Below are 22,251 nucleotides of genomic sequence, written 5' to 3' on the forward strand. Positions count from 1 at the left end.
ACTGTGAATGGTGCGAGAACTAGGAGAAACCTCACTGTGACCGGTGCGGGAACTAGGAGACCTCACCGTGACCGCTGCGAGAACTAGGAGACCTCACCGTGACCGGTGCGGGAACTAGGAGAGACCTCACTGCAACTGGAGCGGGGCCCGGAAGAGACCTGTGACTGGTGCGGGTACTAGGAGAGACCTCACTGTGACCAGTGTGGGAACTAGGAGAGACCTAACTGTTACGGGTGCAGGGCCTAGAAGAGACCTCACTGTGACTGCTGCATGAACTAGAAGACCTCACTGTGACTGGTGCAGGAACTAGAAGACCTCACTGTGACTGGTGCAGGAACTAGAAGACCTCACTGTGACTGGTGCAGGAACTAGAAGACCTCACTGTGACTGGTGCAGGAACTAGAAGACCTCACTGTGACTGGTGCAGGAACTAGGAGAGACCTCACTGTAATTGGTGCAGGAACTAGGAGAGACCTCACTGTAATTGGTGCAGGGCCCGGAGAGACCGCACTGTGACTGGTGCATGAGCTAGAAGACCTCACTGTGAATGGTGCGAGACCTAGGGGAGACCTCACTGTGACTGTTGCGGGAACTAGAAGACCTCACTGTGAATGGTGCGAGAACTAGGAGAGACCACACTGTGACTGGTGCGGGAACTAGAAGACCTCACTGTGAATGGTGCGGGAACTAGAAGATACCTCACTGTGACTGGTGCAAGAACTAGGAGAAACCTCACTGTGACTGGTGCAGGAACTAGAAGACCTCACTGTGACTGGTGCAGGAACTAGAAGACCTCACTGTGACTGGTGCAGGAACTAGAAGACCTCACTGTGACTGGTGCAGGAACTAGGAGAGACCTCACTGTAATTGGTGCAGGGCCCGGAGAGACCGCACTGTGACTGGTGCATGAGCTAGAAGACCTCACTGTGAATGGTGCGAGACCTAGGGGAGACCTCACTGTGACTGTTGCGGGAACTAGAAGACCTCACTGTGAATGGTGCGAGAACTAGGAGAGACCACACTGTGACTGGTGCAGGAACTAGAAGACCTCACTGTGAATGGTGCGGGAACTAGAAGATACCTCACTGTGACTGGTGCAAGAACTAGGAGAAACCTCACTGTGACTGGTGCAAAAACTAGGAGAAACCTCACTGTGACTGGTGCGGGAACTAGGAGAAACCTCACTGTGACTGGTGCGGGAACAAGGAGAGATATCACCGTGACCGGTGCGGGAACTAGAAGACCTCACTGTGAATGGTGCGAGAACTAAGAGAGACCTCACTGTGACCGGTGCGGGAACTAGAAGACCTCACTGTGAATGGTGCAAGAACTAGGAGAGACCTCACTGTAACTGGTGCAGGGCCCAGAGAGACCGCACCGTGACTGGTGCGGGAACTAGAAGACCTCACTGTGAATGGTGCGAGAACTAGTGACCTCACTGTGACTGGTGCAGGAACTAGAAGACCTCACCGTGACTGGTGCGAGAACTAGGAGACCTCACCGTGACTGCTGCGGGAACTAGAAGACCTCACCGTGAATGGTGCGAGAACTAGTGACCTCACTGTGACCGGTGCGGGAACTAGAAGAGACCTCACTGTGAATGAGGAACAAGGTGTAAGCAACTGGTACAGGGAATAGGAGAGACCTCACTTTGACTGGTGCAGGAACTAGGAGACCTCACTGTGACTGGTGCAGGGACTAGGAGAGACCTCGCTGCAAGCGACTGGTGCAGGGACTGGGAGAGACCTCACTGTGACTGGTGCAGTGACTAGGTGAGACCTCACTGTGACTGGTGCAGTGACTAGTAGAGACCTCACTGTGACTGGTGCAGTGACTAGTAGAGACCTCACTCTGACTGGTGCAGTGACTAGTAGAGACCTCACTCTGACTGGTGCAGGGACTACGAGAACTCACTGCAAGTGACTGGTGCAGTGACTAGGAGAGACCTCACTGTGACTGGTGCAGTGACTAGGAGAGAACTCACTGACTGGTGCAGGGACTAGGAGAGAACTCACTGTGACTGGTGCAGGGACTAAGAGAGCGACTAGTGTAGTGACTAGGAGACCTCACTGTAACTGGTGCAGTGACTAGGCGAGACCTCACGGTGACTGGTGCAGTGACTAGACAAGACCGCACTGTGACTGGTGCAGGGACTAGGAGAGCTCACTGCAAGTGACTGGTGCTGGGACTAGGAGAGCTCACTGCAAGTGACTGGTGCAGGGACTAGGAGACCTCACAGTGACTAGGAGAGACCTCACTGTGACTGGTGCAGGGACTACGAGAGCTCACTGCAAGTGACTGGTGCAGTGACTAGGAGAGACCTCACTGTGACTGGTGCAGAGACTAGGAGAGATCACTGCAAGTGACTAGGAGATACCTGTGACTGGTGCAGTGACTAGCAGAGACCTGTGACTGGTGCAGGGACTAGGAGAGCTCTCTACAAGCGAATAGTTCAATGACTAGGCGAGACCTCACTGTGACTGGTGCAGGGACTAGGAGAGATCTCACTGTGACTGGTGCAGTGTCTAGGAGAGACCTCACTGTGACTGGTGCAGGGACTACGAGAGCTCACTGCAAGCGACTGGTGAAGGGACTAGGAGAGAGCTCACTGTGAATGGTGCAGGGACTAGGAGAGAGCTCACTGTGACTGGTGCAGGGACTACGAGAGCTCACTGCCAGTGACTGGTGCTGGGACTAGGAGAGACCTCACAGTGACTGGTGCAGGGACTAGGAGAGCACACTGCAAGTGACTGGTGCAGGGACTAGGAGACCTCACAGTGACTGGTGCAAGGACTAGGAGGGACCTCGCTGTGACTGTTGCAGGGACTAGGAGGGACCTCGCTGTGACTGGTGCAGGGACTAGGAGGGACCTCGCTGTGACTGGTGCAGGGACCTCACTGTGACTGGTGCAGGAACTAGGAGAGCTCACTGCAAGCGACAGGTGCAGGAACTAGGAGAGACCACACTGTGACTGGTGCAGTGACTAGGAGAGACCACACTGTGACTGGTGCAAGGACTAGGAAAGCTCACTGCAAGCAACTAGTGCAGGTACTAGGAGATACCTCACTGTGACTGGTACAGGGACTAGGAGACCTCACTGGGGCTGGTGCAGGAACTAGGAGAGACTTCACTGACTGGTGTGGGAACTAGGAGAGACCTCATTGTGACTGGTGCAAGAACTAGGAGAGCTCACTGTGAGCGACTAGTGCAGGGATTTGCAGAGACCTGTGACTGGTGCAAGAACTAGAAGACCTCACTGCAAGTAAATGGTGCAGGGATTAGGAGAGACCTCTCTGTGACTGGTGTGAGGAGGGCTCACTGTGAGCTACTGCTGTAGAGACTAGGAGACCTCACTGTGACTGGTGTAGAGACTAGGAGAGACTCTCACAGTGACTGGTGTAGACTAGGAGAGACCTAATGGTGACTGGTGCAGTGACTAGGAGAGACCTCACTTTGACTGGTGCAGGGACTAGGAGAGCTCACTGCAAGCGACTGGTGCAGTGACTAGGAGAGCTCACTGCAAGCGACTGGTGCAGTGACTAGGAGAGACCTCACTGTGACTAGTGCAGAGACTAGGAGAGCTCACTGCAAGTGACTAGGAGAGACCTGTGATTGGTGCAGGGACTAGAAGAGCTCAGTGCAAGTGACTGGTGCAGAGACTAGGAGACCTCACAGTGACTGGTGCAGGGACTACGAGAGCTCACTGCAAGCGACTGGTGAAGGGACTAGGAGAGAGCTCACTGTGAATGGTGCAGGGACTAGGAGAGAACTCACTGGTGCAGTGTCTAGGAGAGACCTCACTGTGACTGGTACAGTGACTACGAGAGCTCACTGCAAGTGACTGGTGCTGGGACTAGGAGAGACCTCACAGTAACTGGTGCAGGGACTAGGAGAGCACACTGCAAGTGACTGGTGCAGGGACTAGGAGACCTCACAGTGACTGGTGCAAGGACTAGGAGGGACCTCACTGTGACTGGTGCAGGGACCTCGCTGTGACTGGTGCAGGGACTAGGAGAGACCTCACTGTGACTGCTGCAGGAACTAGGAGAGCTCACTGCAAGCGACTGGTGCAGGAACTAGGAGAGACCACACTGTGACTGGTGCAGTGACTAGAAGAGACCACACTGTGACTGGTGCAAGGACTAGGAAAGCTCACTGCAAGCAACTAGTGCAGGTACTAGGAGATACCTCACTATGACTGGTACAGGGACTAGGAGACCTCACTGAGGCAGCTGCGGGAACTAGGAGAGACTTCACTGACTGGTGTGGGAACTAGGAGAGACCTCATTGTGACTGGTGCAAGAACTAGGAGAGTTCACTGTGAGCGACTAGTGCAGGGACTAGGAGAGACCTGTGACTGGTGCAGGAACTAGAAGACCTCACTGCAAGTGAATGGTGCAGGGACTAGGAGAGACCTCTCTGTGACTGGTGTGAGGAGAGCTTACTGCTGCTGTAGAGACTAGGAGACCTCACTGTGACTGGTGTAGAGACTAGGAGAGACTCTCACAGTGACTGGTGTAGATTAGGAGAGACCTAATGGTGACTGGTGCAGTGACTAGGAGAGACCTCACTGTGACTGGTGCAGGGACTACAAGAGCTCACTGCAAGCGACTGGTGCAGGGACTAGGAGAGCTCACTGCAAGCGACTGGTGCAGGGACTAGGAGAGACCTCACTGTGACTAGTGCAGAGACTAGGAGAGCTCACTGCAAGTGACTAGGAGAGACCTGTGATTGGTGCAGGGACTAGAATAGCTCAGTGCAAGCGACTGGTGCAGGGACTAGGAGAGACCTCACTGTGACTGGTGCAGCAACTAGTAAAGACCTCACTGGGACTGGTGCAGCAACTAGTAAAGACCTCACTGGGACTGGTGCAGGAGCTAGGAGAGCTCACTGTGATGGGTGTGGGAACAAGGAGAGATCTCAGAGGCAACTGGTGCAGGAACTAGGAGAGACTTGCTGTAAGCGACTGGTGTAGGGACTAGGAGACTTTGCTGCGACTGGTGCAGTGACTAGGAGAGACCTCACTGACTGGTGCAGGGACTAGGAGAGCTCACTGCAAGTGACTGGTGCAGGGACTAGGACAGACCTCGCTGTGACTGGGGCAGGGACTAGGAGGGACCTTGCTGTGACTGGGGCAGGGACTAGGAGACCTCACTGTGACTGGTGCAGGAACTAGGAGAGCTCACTGCAAGCGACTGGTGCAGGGACTAGGAGAGACCACACTGTGACTGGTGCAGTGACTAGGAGAGACCACACTGTGACTGGTGCAGAGACTAGGAGAGCTCACTGCAAGCAACTGGTACAGGGACTAGGAGAAACCACACTGTGACTGGTGCAGGGACTAGAAGAGCTCACTGCAAGCAACTAGTGCAGGGACTAGGAGAGACCACACTGTGACTGGTGCAGGGACTAGGAGACCACTGGGACTGGTGTGGAACTAGAAGAGACTTCACTGTGACTGGTGCAAGAACTAGGAGAGCTTACTGTGAGCGACTAGTGCAGGGACTAGGAGAGACCTGTGACTGGTGCAGGAACAAGACCTCACTGCAAGCGACTGGTGTAGAGACTGAGAGACCTCACTGTGACTGGTGTAGAGACTAGGAGAGACCTCACTGTGACTGGTGTAGAGACTAGGAGAGACCTCACGGTGACTGGTGTAGACTAGGAGAGACCTCATGGTGACTGGGGTAGAGACTAGGCGAGACCTCATGGTGACTTGTGCGGGAACTAGGAGAAACTCACTGTGACTGGTGCAGGGACTAGGAGACCTCACAGTGACTGGTGCAGGGACTAGGAGACCTAACTGTAACTGGTGCAGGGCCTAAAAGAGACCTCACTGTGACTGCTGCATGAACTAGAAGACCTCACTGTGAATGGTGCGAGAACTAGGAGAGACCTTACTGTGACCGGTGCGGGAACTAGAAGACCTCACTGTGAATGGTGCAAGAACTAGGAGAGACCTCACTGTAACTGCTGCAGGGCCCAGAGAGACCGCACCGTGACTGGTGCGAGAACTAGAAGACCTCACTGTGAATGGTGCGAGAACTAGTGACCTCACTGTGAATGGTGCAGGAACTAGAAGACCTCACTGTGAATGGTGCAGGAACTAGGAGAGACCTCACTGTGACCGGGGCGGGAACTAGGAGAGACCTCACCGTGACCGGTGCGGGAACTAGGAGAGACCTCACTGTGACCGGTGCGGGAACTAGGAGAGACCTCACTGTGATTGGTGCGGGATCTAGGAGAGACCTCACTGTGACTGGTGCGGAAACTAGGAGAGACCTCACTGTGACTGGTGCGGAAACTAGGAGACCTCACTGTGAATGGTGTGGGAACTAGGAGAGACCTCACTGTGACCTGTGCGGGAACTAGGAGACCTCACCGTGACCGGTGCAGGAACTAGGAGAGACCTCATTGTAACTGGAGCGGGGCCCAGAAGAGACCTGTGACCAGTGTGGGAACTAGGAGAAACCTAACTGTAACTGGTGTAGGGCCTAGAAGAGACCTCACTGTGACTGGTGCATGAACTAAAAGACCTCACTGTGACTGGTGCGGGAACTAGAAGACCTCACTGTGACTGGCGCAGGAACTAGAAGACCTCACTGTGAATGGTGCGAGAACTAGGAGAAACCTCACTGTGACCGGTGCGGGAACTAGGAGACCTCACCGTGACCGCTGCGAGAACTAGGAGACCTCACCGTGACCGGTGCGGGAACTAGGAGAGACCTCACTGCAACTGGAGCGGGGCCCGGAAGAGACCTGTGACTGGTGCGGGTACTAGGAGAGACCTCACTGTGACCAGTGTGGGAACTAGGAGAGACCTCACTGTGACCAGTGTGGGAACTAGGAGAGACCTAACTGTTACGGGTGCAGGGCCTAGAAGAGACCTCACTGTGACTGCTGCATGAACTAGAAGACCTCACTGTGACTGGTGCAGGAACTAGAAGACCTCACTGTGACTGGTGCAGGAACTAGAAGACCTCACTGTGACTGGTGCAGGAACTAGAAGACCTCACTGTGACTGGTGCAGGAACTAGGAGAGACCTCACTGTAATTGGTGCAGGGCCCGGAGAGACCGCACTGTGACTGGTGCATGAGCTAGAAGACCTCACTGTGAATGGTGCGAGACCTAGGGGAGACCTCACTGTGACTGTTGCGGGAACTAGAAGACCTCACTGTGAATGGTGCGAGAACTAGGAGAGACCACACTGTGACTGGTGCAGGAACTAGAAGACCTCACTGTGAATGGTGCGGGAACTAGAAGATACCTCACTGTGACTGGTGCAAGAACTAGGAGAAACCTCACTGTGACTGGTGCAGGAACTAGAAGACCTCACTGTGACTAGTGCAGGAACTAGAAGACCTCACTGTGACTGGTGCAGGAACTAGGAGAGACCTCACTGTAATTGGTGCAGGGCCCGGAGAGACCGCACTGTGACTGGTGCATGAGCTAGAAGACCTCACTGTGAATGGTGCGAGACCTAGGGGAGACCTCACTGTGACTGTTGCGGGAACTAGAAGACCTCACTGTGAATGGTGCGAGAACTAGGAGAGACCACACTGTGACTGGTGCAGGAACTAGAAGACCTCACTGTGAATGGTGCGGGAACAAGAAGATACCTCACTGTGACTGGTGCAAGAACTAGGAGAAACCTCACTGTGACTGGTGCAAAAACTAGGAGAAACCTCACTGTGACTGGTGCGGGAACTAGGAGAAACCTCACTGTGACTGGTGCGGGAACTAGGAGAGATATCACCGTGACCGGTGCGGGAACTAGAAGACCTCACTGTGAATGGTGCGAGAACTAAGAGAGACCTCACTGTGACCGGTGCGGGAACTAGAAGACCTCACTGTGAATGGTGCAAGAACTAGGAGAGACCTCACTGTAACTGGTGCAGGGCCCAGAGAGACCGCACCGTGACTGGTGCGGGAACTAGAAGACCTCACTGTGAATGGTGCGAGAACTAGTGACCTCACTGTGACTGGTGCAGGAACTAGAAGACCTCACCGTGACTGGTGCGAGAACTAGGAGAGACCTCACCGTGACTGCTGCGGGAACTAGAAGAATCCTCACCGTGAATGGTGCGAGAACTAGTGACCTCACTGTGACCGGTGCGGGAACTAGAAGAGACCTCACTGTGAATGGTGCGGGAACTAGGAGAGACCTCACTGTGACCGGTGCGGGAACTAGGAGAGACCTCACTGTGACCGGTGCGGGAACTAGGAGAGACCTCACTGTGACCGGTGCGGGAACTAGGAGAGACCTCACTGTGACCGGTGCGGGAACTAGGAGAGACCTCACTGTGACCGGTGCGGGAACCAGGAGACACCTCACTGTGACCGGTGCGGGAACCAGGAGACACCTCACTGTGACCGGTGCGGGAACCAGGAGACACCTCACTGTGACCGGTGCGGGAACCAGGAGACACCTCACTGTGAATGGTGCGAGAACTAGTGACCTCACTGTGACTGGTGCAGGAACTAGAAGACCTCACCGTGACTGGTGCGAGAACTAGGAGATATCACCGTGACCGGTGCGGGAACTAGAAGACCTCACTGTGAATGGTGCGAGAACTAAGAGAGACCTCACTGTGACCGGTGCGGGAACTAGAAGACCTCACTGTGAATGGTGCAAGAACTAGGAGAGACCTCACTGTAACTGGTGCAGGGCCCACAGAGACCGCACCGTGACTGGTGCGGGAACTAGAAGACCTCACTGTGAATGGTGCGAGAACTAGTGACCTCACTGTGACTGGTGCAGGAACTAGAAGACCTCACCGTGACTGGTGCGAGAACTAGGAGAGACCTCACCGTGACTGCTGCGGGAACTAGAAGACCTCACTGTGAATGGTGCGAGAACTAGTGACCTCACTGTGACCGGTGCGGGAACTAGGAGAGACCTCACTGTGACCGGTGCGGGAACTAGGAGAGACCTCACTGTGACCGGTGCGGGAACTAGGAGAGACCTCACTGTGACCGGTGCGGGAACCAGGAGACACCTCACTGTGACCGGTGCGGGAACCAGGAGACACCTCACTGTGACCGGTGCGGGAACCAGGAGACACCTCACTGTGACCGGTGCGGGAACTAGAAGACACCTCACTGTGACCGGTGCGGGAACTAGGAGACACCTCACTGTGACCGGTGCGGGAACTAGAAGACACCTCACTGTGACCGGTGCGGGAACTAGGAGACACCTCACTGTGACCGGTGCGGGAACTAGGAGACCTCACTGTGAATGGTGTGGGAACTAGGAGATATCACCGTGACCGGTGCGGGAACTAGAAGACCTCACTGTGAATGGTGCGAGAACTAAGAGAGACCTCACTGTGACCGGTGCGGGAACTAGAAGACCTCACTGTGAATGGTGCAAGAACTAGGAGAGACCTCACTGTAACTGGTGCAGGGCCCACAGAGACCGCACCGTGACTGGTGCGGGAACTAGAAGACCTCACTGTGAATGGTGCGAGAACTAGTGACCTCACTGTGACTGGTGCAGGAACTAGAAGACCTCACCGTGACTGGTGCGAGAACTAGGAGAGACCTCACCGTGACTGCTGCGGGAACTAGAAGACCTCACTGTGAATGGTGCGAGAACTAGTGACCTCACTGTGACCGGTGCGGGAACTAGGAGAGACCTCACTGTGACCGGTGCGGGAACTAGGAGAGACCTCACTGTGACCGGTGCGGGAACTAGGAGAGACCTCACTGTGACCGGTGCGGGAACTAGGAGAGACCTCACTGTGACCGGTGCGGGAACTAGGAGAGACCTCACTGTGACCGGTGCGGGAACTAGGAGAGACCTCACTGTGACCGGTGCGGGAACTAGGAGAGACCTCACTGTGACCGGTGCGGGAACTAGGAGAGACATCACTGTGACCGGTGCGGGAACTAGGAGAGACATCACTGTGACCGCTGCGGGAACTAGGAGACACCTCACTGTGACCGGTGCGGGAACTAGGAGACACCTCACTGTGACCGGTGCGGGAACTAGGAAACACCTCACTGTGACCGGTGCGGGAACTAGGAGACCTCACTGTGAATGGTGTGGGAACTAGGAGAGACCTCACTGTGACCTGTGCGGGAACTAGGAGACCTCACCGTGACCGGTGCAGGAACTAGAAGAGACCTCACTGTAACTGGTGTAGGGCCTAGAAGAGACCTCACTGTGACTGGTGCATGAACTAGAAGACCTCACTGTGACTGGTGCGGGAACTAGAAGACCTCACTGTGACTGGCGCAGGAACTAGAAGACCTCACTGTGACTGGCGCAGGAACTAGAAGACCTCACTGTGAATGGTAAAAGAACTAGAAGAGACCTCACTGTGACCGGAGCGGGAACTAGGAGACCTCACCGTGACCGGTGCGGGAACTAGGAGAGACCTCACTGCAACTGGAGCGGGGCCCAGAAGAGACCTGTGACTGGTGCGGGAACTAGGAGAGACCTCACTGTGACCAGTGTGGGAACTAGGAGAGACCTAACTGTAACTGGTGCAGGGCCTAGAAGAGACCTCACTGTGACTGGTGCAGGAACTAGAAGACCTCACTGTGACTGGTGCAGGAACTAGAAGACCTCACTGTGACTGGTGCAGGAACTAGGAGAGACCTCACTGTGACCGATGCGGGAACTAGAAGACCTCATTGTGAATGGTGCAAGAACTAGGAGAGATCTCACTGTAACTGGTGCAGGGTCCAGAGAGACCGCACTGTGACTGGTGCATGAATTAGAAGACCTCACTGTGAATGGTGCGAGAACTAGGGGAGACCTCACTGTGACTGGTGCGGGAACTAGAAGACCTCACTGTGAATAGTGCGAGAACTAGGAGAGACCTTACTGTGACCGGTGCGGGAACTAGAAGACCTCACTGTGAATGGTGCGAGAACTAGGAGAGACCTCACTGTGACTGGTGCAGGAACTAGAAGACCTCACTGTGAATGGTGCGAGAACTAGGAGAGACCTCACTGTGACTGGTGCAGGAACTAGAAGACCTCACTGTGAATGGTGCGGGAACTAGAAGATACCTCACTGTGACTGGTGCGAGAACTAGGAGAAACCTCACTGTGACTGGTGCGGGAACTAGGAGAAACCTCACTGTGAATGGTGCGGGAACTAGGAGAGATTTCACTGTGACCGGTGCAGGAACTAGGAGAGACCTCACTGTAACTGGAGCGGGGGCCCAGAAGAGACCCGTGACTGGTGCGGGAACTAGGAGAGACCTCACTGTGACCAGTGTGGGAACTAGGAGAGACCTAACTGTTACGGGCGCAGGGCCTAGAAGAGACCTCACTGTGACTGCTGCATGAACTAGAAGACCTCACTGTGACTGGTGCAGGAACTAGAAGACCTCACTGTGACTGGTGCAGGAACTAGGAGAGACCTCACTGTGACCGATGCGGGAACTAGAAGACCTCATTGTGAATGGTGCAAGAACTAGGAGAGATCTCACTGTAACTGGTGCAGGGTCCAGAGAGACCGCACTGTGACTGGTGCATGAATTAGAAGACCTCACTGTGAATGGTGCGAGAACTAGGAAAGACCTCACTGTGACCGGTGCGGGAACTAGAAGACCTCACTGTAAATGGTGCGAAAACTAGGAGAGACCTCACTGTAACTGGTGCAGGGCCAGAAGAGACCTCACTGTGACTGGTGCGGGAACTAGAAGACCTCACTGTGAATGGTGCAAGAACTAGAAGACCCCACTGTGAATGGTGCGGGAACTAGGAGAAACCCCACTGTGAATGGTGCGGGAACTAGAAGAATCCTCACTGTGACTGGTGCGGGAACTAGAAGAATCCTCACTGTGACTGGTGCGGGAACTAGGAGAAACCTCACTGTGACTGGTGCGGGAACTAGGAGAGACCTCACTGTGACTGGTGCGGGAACTAGGAGACCTCACTGTGACTGGTGCGGGAACTAGGAGAGACCTCACTGTGACTGGTGCGGGAACTAGAAGAGACCTCACTGTGAATGGTGCGGGAACTAGGAGAGACCTCACTGTGAATGGTGCGGAAACTAGGAGAGACCTCACCGTGAATGGTGCGGGAACTAGGAGAGATTTTACTGTGACCGGTGCGGGAATTAGGAGACCTCACCGTGACCGGTGCAGGAACTAGGATAGACCTCACTGTAACTGGAGCGGGGCACAGAAGAGACATGTGACTGGTGCGGGAACTAGGAGAGACCTCACTGTGACCGGTGTGGGAACTAGGAGAGACCTCACTGTGCCTGGTGCGGGAACTAGGAGACATCACTGTGAATGGTGCGAGAACTAGGAGAGACCTCACTGTGACCGGTGCAGGAACTAGGAGAGACCTCACTGGTGCGGGGCCTAGAAGAGAGCTGCTTGCAAGCGTCTGTCGCAGGAACTGAATCTCTCCCCCCCTAGAGCTCATGCACCTCCAGAATTGTCATTTCTGCTAAGACTGCAATACAGCTAAAAGCACAAATCCACTGTATCCAGCAGCAGTACATGGAAACGTGCAATCTTTAACTATCTATAAAAAATAATTTTAGGATTTTATATAGCAAATTTCCCATTTGGATTATTTTATTCTAATTATTCCAAAGTAATGTTATCTGTGAAGCCAGGACATGCATTACTCTTATCTATACATAATGACCACAGCGCAGACTGCACCGGTACAACCCGGACACAACTTGCAGAGACTCCTCATTGGAACACAGCATGCGAGAGGGTGGGGGGTTCTTAGTAACTACAGTTGGGGGGAATCCGCAGAGCCAGTTATTTAGTTTATAGGAAAGTGACCAGTTCTCTACCACCGGTTCCTGCAGTCCATACCGAGACATTGGATCCATTTAAGGTCTTCGGTTGCAGATCCAGGTGCTGAACAGTGGCAACTGGGCAGTGTCATGGTGAAAACTTCTTACCGGTATGAATAAACGTTTGCCGTATGACCCGATGAGTTCTGCGCAGATCAGTAGCCGTTCTGTGACTGTGCCAACAGCACAGCAGGCAATTCACCTGTCACTCATATATAACAGCGGAACCTCCCGGGCACCAGAAACTCAGAGAGAGGAGCGGCAGTAGCGCTTTAAAATATTTATTGAGTACAAAGTTATGTGAAAAATTGAAATGTACGTTGTGTACCCCAGGACCACGTGTTGAGGTAGAAGTGACAGGTCTAGTAAATAACTGTACGCCGGGCCGGTAAAACACTGATAGAAAATATATTCAAACATTGGCAGCAATAAGTATGGAGAGACAACCGTGCGATCAGACGCCATGGGGGTTAGACAGCGGGCAGGAGGCGAGAGAGGCCCGGCCAACTCCTTGGCCGCAGCACAGACGCATTACAGCGAGGAGCCGGACGGTCGCCTCCAGCAGGTCGGTCAATAAACGCATCCCTGAATAAATGTGTCGGGGGCAATCTCTGAAACAGTCGCAGAACTAACGACGTTGCATAGAGGATACGCAGATCCATGTAGTGAAAATGAACTAAGAGTAAAAAGTGCAATGTAAAAATAACTTTTCTCCATGTTCAACACATTTCGCCGTTTGCAGGCAGACGTAGGTCTTATGAACGAGGCTGCAACGTTTATTCTGGACATTGTCACTATGCACGCGTGTCCCCTACAGCACCGCTATCTGCAATAACAGCATAGACTACTGTATATACTATATACTGAGACAGCAGGAGGCGGATCTTCAGGGAGGTTTTCTGAAACCGGTAAATATCAGGGCAATGATATATGGTACAAACTGGCCTTTAATAAGAGACCCATTTATAAAGTTCCGACGGCCGTGGTAATGCTAACACTAAATCACACAGTATAATGCAGTGATAAGACTCCCGTGGCTCTCATCGCAACCTTTTATCTATACTATGTGGAGGTAAACAAAATGAGGCTCAACAGGCAATGCCAGCCACTGCAACCATTCAATTACGCCACCGCTAGCTCTCTCACCGCAGTGGAACTACAGATACCAGATTCTGGTCTTCGTGATACTTGAAGTATTTACAAAGCATTCTGAATAAGGTTCATGCGGGAAAGTCACAATTAGCATAACATTACAGGAAAATGGGCTACGTGTTACGCAGACAGGGAAAAAAACACACAACTGCCCTTTTGTGTAGAAACCTTCCTGCGCAATTGTTTCATTATAAATAAAGTGCAGTTGGTAGAGCCAACCCTACTTCATCACGGCTATCGCCCCAGGGCAAGGCCCGCAACACTGATCATGCAAACAGATTGATGTGGGTATGCAGTTCCCTCTACGAAAGCCTGATAATGCATAGGGATTACTTCTGGAATGGATCTTTCAGGTGTCATGCCATAGGAACAGAGTGGAGTCAGCAGTGTGTGATGGACTTCCAGTTCCACCCCAGGCAGAGAGCCACGAGTTGCGGAATCCTAACCTAAAGCATTACACTTACAATTAGCAAACTGTCCTGGGTTATAGCAGATTAGACATCCTTAACGTGCTATTAATACAAAGTGTCTTGGAAGTGAATCTATACCGAATTATTTACATTTTTTACATGTTTTCTAGGCTACATCTAAGTTTTCCCTTTCCGGTGAATCCGCCAACAGCAGCCAGATCACCTAAATCCAAGACTATAACGTCCGTGTCCACGATATGGAACATACAATATACTTCTAGACTACGCTCATGGAGGTAACCGCGAGACAGTACACTACAAATCCGACTTTCTAACAACATCTCTTTTCGCTTAAAACAAAGAAACTTTTACACATATAGAAAGTTTAAAAAACACAACAAAGTAACTAAAAATAATATAACACTACAAAAACGAATAGTATGAATTCTAATGTCTTTAGGCTGTAGAGTCTACACCGTAACCACGTACACCGTGCTCCCATCGTCCCCTTGCGTGGTGTACAGGATGGTGGGAGCGTCCTCATCTACAGCTCCTGGAAGACCTTCGTTTTCACATGCGCCTTTGGCGTTGGGCTGGCCGGCCTTTCCGTCTGGCGTGGCGCCTGGCTGCTTGTGGACAGACTGATGGGAAGCCAAGTTCTCGAGGGAGTTAAACTTTTCCCCGCATTCGCTGCAATTAAACAGTCGCTCCACTAAAACCGGTGCCTGCTCAGCGCTGGGCTGCTGGGTTACCGCGCTGGGATCTCCGACTCTCCTTATAATCATCCCGTTATTCTGCTGACCTGCGCCACCTACAACAGCGGGAGCGGAGCTTGGGGCCACCTGCAAAGTGCCATTAGTGTTAACAGAAGCGATTTTGGCTATAGGCGCACCGACAGGCCCCTGACTGCCGATGGGCAAGCCGCCATTTAAGGTGAGGATGGTAGGATTGTTTATGCTTAGTGTCCCTTTATTATTGAAATTAGCGGCATTGTTTGTGAGCGTGACCGGAGAACCGTTCCCTATGCCCATCGCTCGGTCAACTGTAAAAAATGTGGTGCTTCCGATTTTATTTACATTAACAGGGGTGATGTTCCTAAAGGACAGTTTTCCACCTAAAGAAACGGGTCCGACATTTCCCGTGACTACACCCCCATTAACGGTGACCACAGTGGCATTACCAATGCCGGAGGAGACGTTATCCTTGGAGGGGACGGCAGAACCAGTGAGAATAAGACCGGAATTAGCATCTACAAAGAGAGGAAACGTCTGCGCCACTGGCTGGTTCCCGGCAGTGGTCACCGGTACAGCTTTTAGGGTCCCGCTGTTAACCTTTTGAACATTGGAGTTCCTTATGTTTAGAGAACCGCCCATATTCCCGGTCTGGTTGACGTTGACCGTAATGGGTTTTGCCTGTCCAGGCGGCACAGACATGGGGAGTGGATTAGTTTGACCAATTACGTTGGTCACGGCCATAGAGCTGAATTTGGCGTTGACATTCCCGGATGTGGCGTTAAGTGGAACGGGGTTCGGTTGTACGAACCTAGGGTTCTTGCTTATTGGCAGCCGGTTGGGCTGCTTCATATTGACAGGAGTTGCCAGCATAATTCCTGAACTGCCGACGGTTACCGGAAACGTCCACATGATACTCTGATTGCCATTCACAGGCAAGGACTGATTGGCGAGACCAGTACCTCCAGTAACAATGATTGGGGAGGGCTGTTGCACCTGAACTTTATTAACTACAACTGGGGCTGCCGGTTGAACTCCTTGAGGTGAGATCTTCGTGACGGTAGACTGGGGTGGATCTCCGCTGCTCTTGGAGCTGGTTACTGGGGGAGTCCCCGAGGTGGAACTTCTAACCTCATGATTTGAAGCGTTGGCTGGGGAGCTGCGAGGCACGGGTGTGTCACCATCTTTATCGTCAATAATAATTATTTGGGAATTGGCATTGTTCACTTCTTTTTTATGTCTGGCCGAAGGAGGCACAAAAATTCCAGCACTCCGGATGTTGCTGATGGTGATTGGAGGGGTGGGGCGTCTACCATCTTTGGTTTCAGGGGGTGTGGTTTTCTTCAGATCCTGGTTGCCATGGGATGCGGCTGGAGCTGAAGGAACACTCCCCCCTTTGGAGGTGGGAGGTGTGACACAAACTGAACCCTGGCTACTCACACCACTTGACGGGGTTAAGGTGCGCTTTCCTACTAGCGAGTCAACAATGATTATTGGGGGGCTGGCTCTTTTAGTAGGAAGACCACTGTCAGATGCCGCCTGGGGGGCTGGCCGTTTAAGTCCGTGACCTTCGCTTGCTCCCATCCGCCCAACCTCCTGGCTGACGACTGAGGAAGAAGAGGGTTGTGTGTTCCTGGCAGTGGGACAAGCATTGACTGATGGGGAGGAGGTCTTGTTACCGGACACCTCACCTGTTCTCGGCTGCCCTGTGCTACCAGCTGCTGGTGAAACTGGCTGCGAGACTCTATTAACTCTGTTACCCTGAGCAGAGAAATGAACGTTGTCTGGTCGTCGGATGGTATTGCGCGGCACAGCGCCCCCCCTGTCTTTATTACCATCACTGCTAGTCACAGTTTGGGCCGAGAGCCGGTTTCTCTGTTCTACAACATTGTTCGGGCTGTTATTGGTGGCAAACATTGGCATTGTTTCGATGGCGGCCAGCGGAGACATAGACTGAGTCTTCCTGTGATACCCGCCGCTGTTGGCAGGACTGGCTCCGTAAGTGTTTGGTCCGTGGGGAGAAGAAGCTGGGGCGCTGTTCCCGTGGGCCGCACTCGCTGCTGAATGTTCCAGTTTGCCGGGCATAACGTTGGGCGACTTTGGATCTCCAGGCCTCCGGTATCCGGCATATTGTGGGGACAACTGAATCATTGCAGGGTTCCCCTGAACATTAACCGGGGAGGTTCCATGACGGACGGGAGGCCGCACATTTGGAAATGTGGAGTTTGCGACACCGCTGAAGTAGGGGTTTGGAGGAGATGCGTAACGGTTTCCCTGGCCTCCATCGGCCACCCCAGGAACCGGATGGTGCAGCCTCCTCTGCTCCCACTGAAAGCTCATCCCGCACTGGTTATTGCAGAACGCTCCGCAGTTGGGGCAAGGGGCCACTGTATTCCTCCTGTCCTGGAACGAGGCTTCTTGGCCATGGGGGTACTGTTCTTTCCTGCACCTATTCTGATGATCTGGAGCTGCAAATAATAAAAATGTAAAAAAGAGGGAGTTATGTACAGATGTCTACAGCAAAGACCACATACAGTATACCACATACAGCTACACACAGCACAAGACCTGCAACTACACACAGCACAAGACCTGCAACTACACACAGCACAAGACCTGCAACTACACACAGCACAAGACCTGCAGCTACACACAGCACAAGACCTGCAGCTACACACAGCACAAGACCTGCAGCTACACACAGCACAAGACCTGCAGCTACACACAGCACAAGACCTGCAGCTACACACAGCACAAGACCTGCAGCTACACACAGCACAAGACCTGCAGCTACACACAGCACAAGACCTACAGCTAACACACAGCACAAGACCTACAGCTAACACACAGCACAAGAGCTACAGCTACACACAGCACAAGAGCTGCAACTACACACAGCACAAGACCTGCAACTACACACAGCACAAGACCTACAGCTACACACAGCACAAGACCTACAGCTACACACAGCACAAGACCTACAGCTACACACAGCACAAGACCTACAGCTAACACACAGCACAAGACCTGCAGCTACATACTGTATAAAACATACAGCTACATACAGTACAAGGCCTACAGCTAACACACAGCACAAGGCCTACAGCTAACACACAGCACAAGACCTGCAGCTAACACACAGCACAAGACCTGCAGCTAACACACCGCACAAGACCTGCAGCTTACACACAGCACAAGACCTGCAGCTAATACACAGCACAAGACCTGCAGCTAACACACAGCACAAGACCTGCAGCTAACACACAGCACAAGACCTGCAGCTAACACACAGCACAAGACCTGCAGCTACACACAGCACAAGACCTGCAGCTACACACAGCACAAGACCTACAGCTAGTACAATACCTACAGCTAACACACAGCACAAGACCTGCAGCTAACACACAGCACAAGACCTGCAGCTAACACACAGCACAAGACCTGCAGCTAACACACAGCACAAGACCTGCAGCTACATCCTGTATACCACATACAGCACAAGACCTGCAGCAAACACACAGCACAAGACCTGCAGCAAACACACAGCACAAGACCTGCAGCAAACACACAGCACAAGATCTGCAGCAAACACACAGCACAAGACCTGCAGCTAACACACAGCACAAGACCTGCAGCTACATACTGTATACCACATACAGCTAACACACAGCACAAGACCTGCAGCTAACACACAGCACAAGACCTGCAGCTACATACTGTATACCACATACAGCTACATACAGTACAAGGCCTACAGCTACACACAGCACAAGACCTGCAGCTACATACTGTATACCACATACAGCTACATACAGTACAAGACCTGCAGCTACATACTGTATAAAACATACAGCTACATACAGTACAAGGCCTGCAGCTAACACACAGCACAAGACCTGCAGCTAACACACAGCACAAGACCTGCAGCTACATACTGTATACCACATACAGCTAACACACAGCACAAGACCTGCAGCTAACACACAGCACAAGACCTGCAGCTACATACTGTATACCACATACAGCTACATACAGTACAAGGCCTACAGCTACACACAGCACAAGACCTGCAGCTACATACTGTATACCACATACAGCTACATACAGTACAAGACCTGCAGCTACATACTGTATAAAACATACAGCTACATACAGTACAAGGCCTGCAGCTAACACACAGCACAAGACCTGCAGCTAACACACAGCACAAGACCTGCAACTAACAGCACAAGACCTGCAGCTAACGCACAGCACAAGACCTGCAGCTAACGCACAGCACAAGACCTGCAGCTAACGCACAGCACAAGACCTGCAGCTAACGCACAGCACAAGACCTGCAGCTAACGCACAGCACAAGACCTGCAGCTAACGCACAGCACAAGACCTGCAGCTAACGCACAGCACAAGACCTGCAGCTAACGCACAGCACAAGACCTGCAGCTAACGCACAGCACAAGACCTGCAGCTAACGCACAGCACAAGACCTGCAGCTAACGCACAGCACAAGACCTGCAGCTACATACTGTATACCACATACAGCTAACGCACAGCACAAGACCTGCAGCTAACGCGCAGCACAAGACCTGCAGCTAACGCACAGCACAAGACCTGCAGCTAACGCACAGCACAAGACCTGCAGCTACATACTGTATACCACATACAGCTAACACACAGCACAAGACCTGCAGCTAACACACAGCACAAGACCTGCAGCTACATACTGTATACCACATACAGCTACATACAGTACAAGGCCTACAGCTACACACAGCACAAGACCTGCAGCTAACACACAGCACAAGACCTGCAGCTACATACTGTATACCACATACAGCTACAAACAGTACAAGACCTGCAGCTACATACTGTATAAAACATACAGCTACATACAGTACAAGGCCTGCAGCTAACACACAGCACAAGACCTGCAGCTAACACACAGCACAAGACCTGCAACTAACAGCACAAGACCAGCAGCTAACACACAGCACAAGACCTGCAGCTAACGCACAGCACAAGACCTGCAGCTAACGCACAGCACAAGACCTGCAGCTAACGCACAGCACAAGACCTGCAGCTAACGCACAGCACAAGACCTGCAGCTAACGCACAGCACAAGACCTGCAGCTAACGCACAGCACAAGACCTGCAGCTACATACTGTATACCACATACAGCTAACGCACAGCACAAGACCTGCAGCTAACGCGCAGCACAAGACCTGCAGCTAACGCACAGCACAAGACCTGCAGCTACATACTGTATACCACATACAGCTAACGCACAGCACAAGACCTGCAGCTAACGCACAGCACAAGACCTGCAGCTAACGCACAGCACAAGACCTGCAGCTAACGCACAGCACAAGACCTGCAGCTAACGCACAGCACAAGACCTGCAGCTAACGCACAGCACAAGACCTGCAGCTAACGCACAGCACAAGACCTGCAGCTACATACTGTATACCACATACAGCTAACGCACAGCACAAGACCTGCAGCTAACGCACAGCACAAGACCTGCAGCTAACGCACAGCACAAGACCTGCAGCTAACGCACAGCACAAGACCTGCAGCTAACGCACAGCACAAGACCTGCAGCTACATACTGTATACCACATACAGCTAACGCACAGCACAAGACCTGCAGCTAACGCACAGCACAAGACCTGCAGCTAACGCACAGCACAAGACCTGCAGCTACATACTGTATACCACATACAGCTAACGCACAGCACAAGACCTGCAGCTAACGCACAGCACAAGACCTGCAGCTAACGCACAGCACAAGACCTGCAGCTAACGCACAGCACAAGACCTGCAGCTAACCCACAGCACAAGACCTGCAGCTAACCCACAGCACAAGACCTGCAGCTACATACTGTATAAAACATACAGCTACACACAGCACAAGGCCTGCAGCTAACACACAGCACAAGACCTGCAGCTAACACACAGCACAAGACCTGCAGCTAACACACAGCACAAGACCTGCAGCTAACACACAGCACAAGACCTGCAGCTAACACACAGCACAAGACCTGCAACTAACACACAGCACAAGACCTGCAGCTAACACACAGCACAAGACCTACAGCTAACACACAGCACAAGACCTACAGCTAACACACAGCACAAGACCTGCAGCTAACACACAGCACAAGACCTGCAGCTAACACACAGCACAAGACCTGCAACTAACACACAGCACAAGACCTACAGCTACACACAGCACAAGACCTACAGCTAACACACAGCACAAGACCTGCAGCTACATACTGTATACCACATACAGCTAACACACAGCACAAGACCTGCAGCTAACACACGGCACAAGACCTGCAGCTACATACTGTATACCACATACAGCTATATACAGTACAAGACCTGCAGCTAACACACGGCACAAGACCTTATGCTAGTACAAGACCTGCAGCTACACACGGCACAAGACCTGCAGCTACACACGGCACAAGACCTGCAGCTACACACGGCACAAGACCTGCAGCTAACACACAGCACAAGACCTGCAGCTAACACACAGCACAAGACCTGCAGCTACACACAGCACAAGACCTGCAGCTAACACACAGCACAAGACCTGCAGCTAACACACAGCACAAGACCTGCAGCTAACGCACAGCACAAGACCTGCAGCTAACGCACAGCACAAGACCTGCAGCTAACGCACAGCACAAGACCTGCAGCTAACGCACAGCACAAGACCTGCAGCTAACGCACAGCACAAGACCTGCAGCTAACGCACAGCACAAGACCTGCAGCTAACGCACAGCACAAGACCTGCAGCTAACGCACAGCACAAGACCTGCAGCTAACGCACAGCACAAGACCTGCAGCTAACGCACAGCACAAGACCTGCAGCTAACGCACAGCACAAGACCTGCAGCTAACGCACAGCACAAGACCTGCAGCTAACGCACAGCACAAGACCTGCAGCTAACGCACAGCACAAGACCTGCAGCTAACGCACAGCACAAGACCTGCAGCTAACGCACAGCACAAGACCTGCAGCTAACGCACAGCACAAGACCTGCAGCTAACGCACAGCACAAGACCTGCAGCTAACGCACAGCACAAGACCTGCAGCTAACGCACAGCACAAGACCTGCAGCTAACGCACAGCACAAGACCTGCAGCTACATACTGTATACCACATA

At 52.6% G+C, this 22,251-nt stretch overlaps 1 protein-coding gene across 1 annotated transcript in view; it reads right to left on the bottom strand.

Annotated features, from left to right (window-relative positions):
* Positions 1 to 13,047: 13,047 nt before the first annotated feature.
* Positions 13,048 to 22,251, bottom strand: part of LOC134928661 (uncharacterized) — a 19,567-nt gene continuing 10,363 nt past the window's right edge. Inside the window, exon 5 of the mRNA XM_063924625.1 lies at positions 13,048 to 17,543. Within this exon, the coding sequence (XP_063780695.1) occupies positions 14,815 to 17,543 (2,729 nt within the window). The 3' untranslated portion in view covers positions 13,048 to 14,814. The remainder of the gene's footprint in view (positions 17,544 to 22,251) is intronic.

This window comes from Pseudophryne corroboree, chromosome 5 (assembly GCF_028390025.1).
Source record: "Pseudophryne corroboree isolate aPseCor3 chromosome 5, aPseCor3.hap2, whole genome shotgun sequence".
NCBI classification, from domain to species: Eukaryota; Metazoa; Chordata; class Amphibia; order Anura; family Myobatrachidae; genus Pseudophryne; species Pseudophryne corroboree.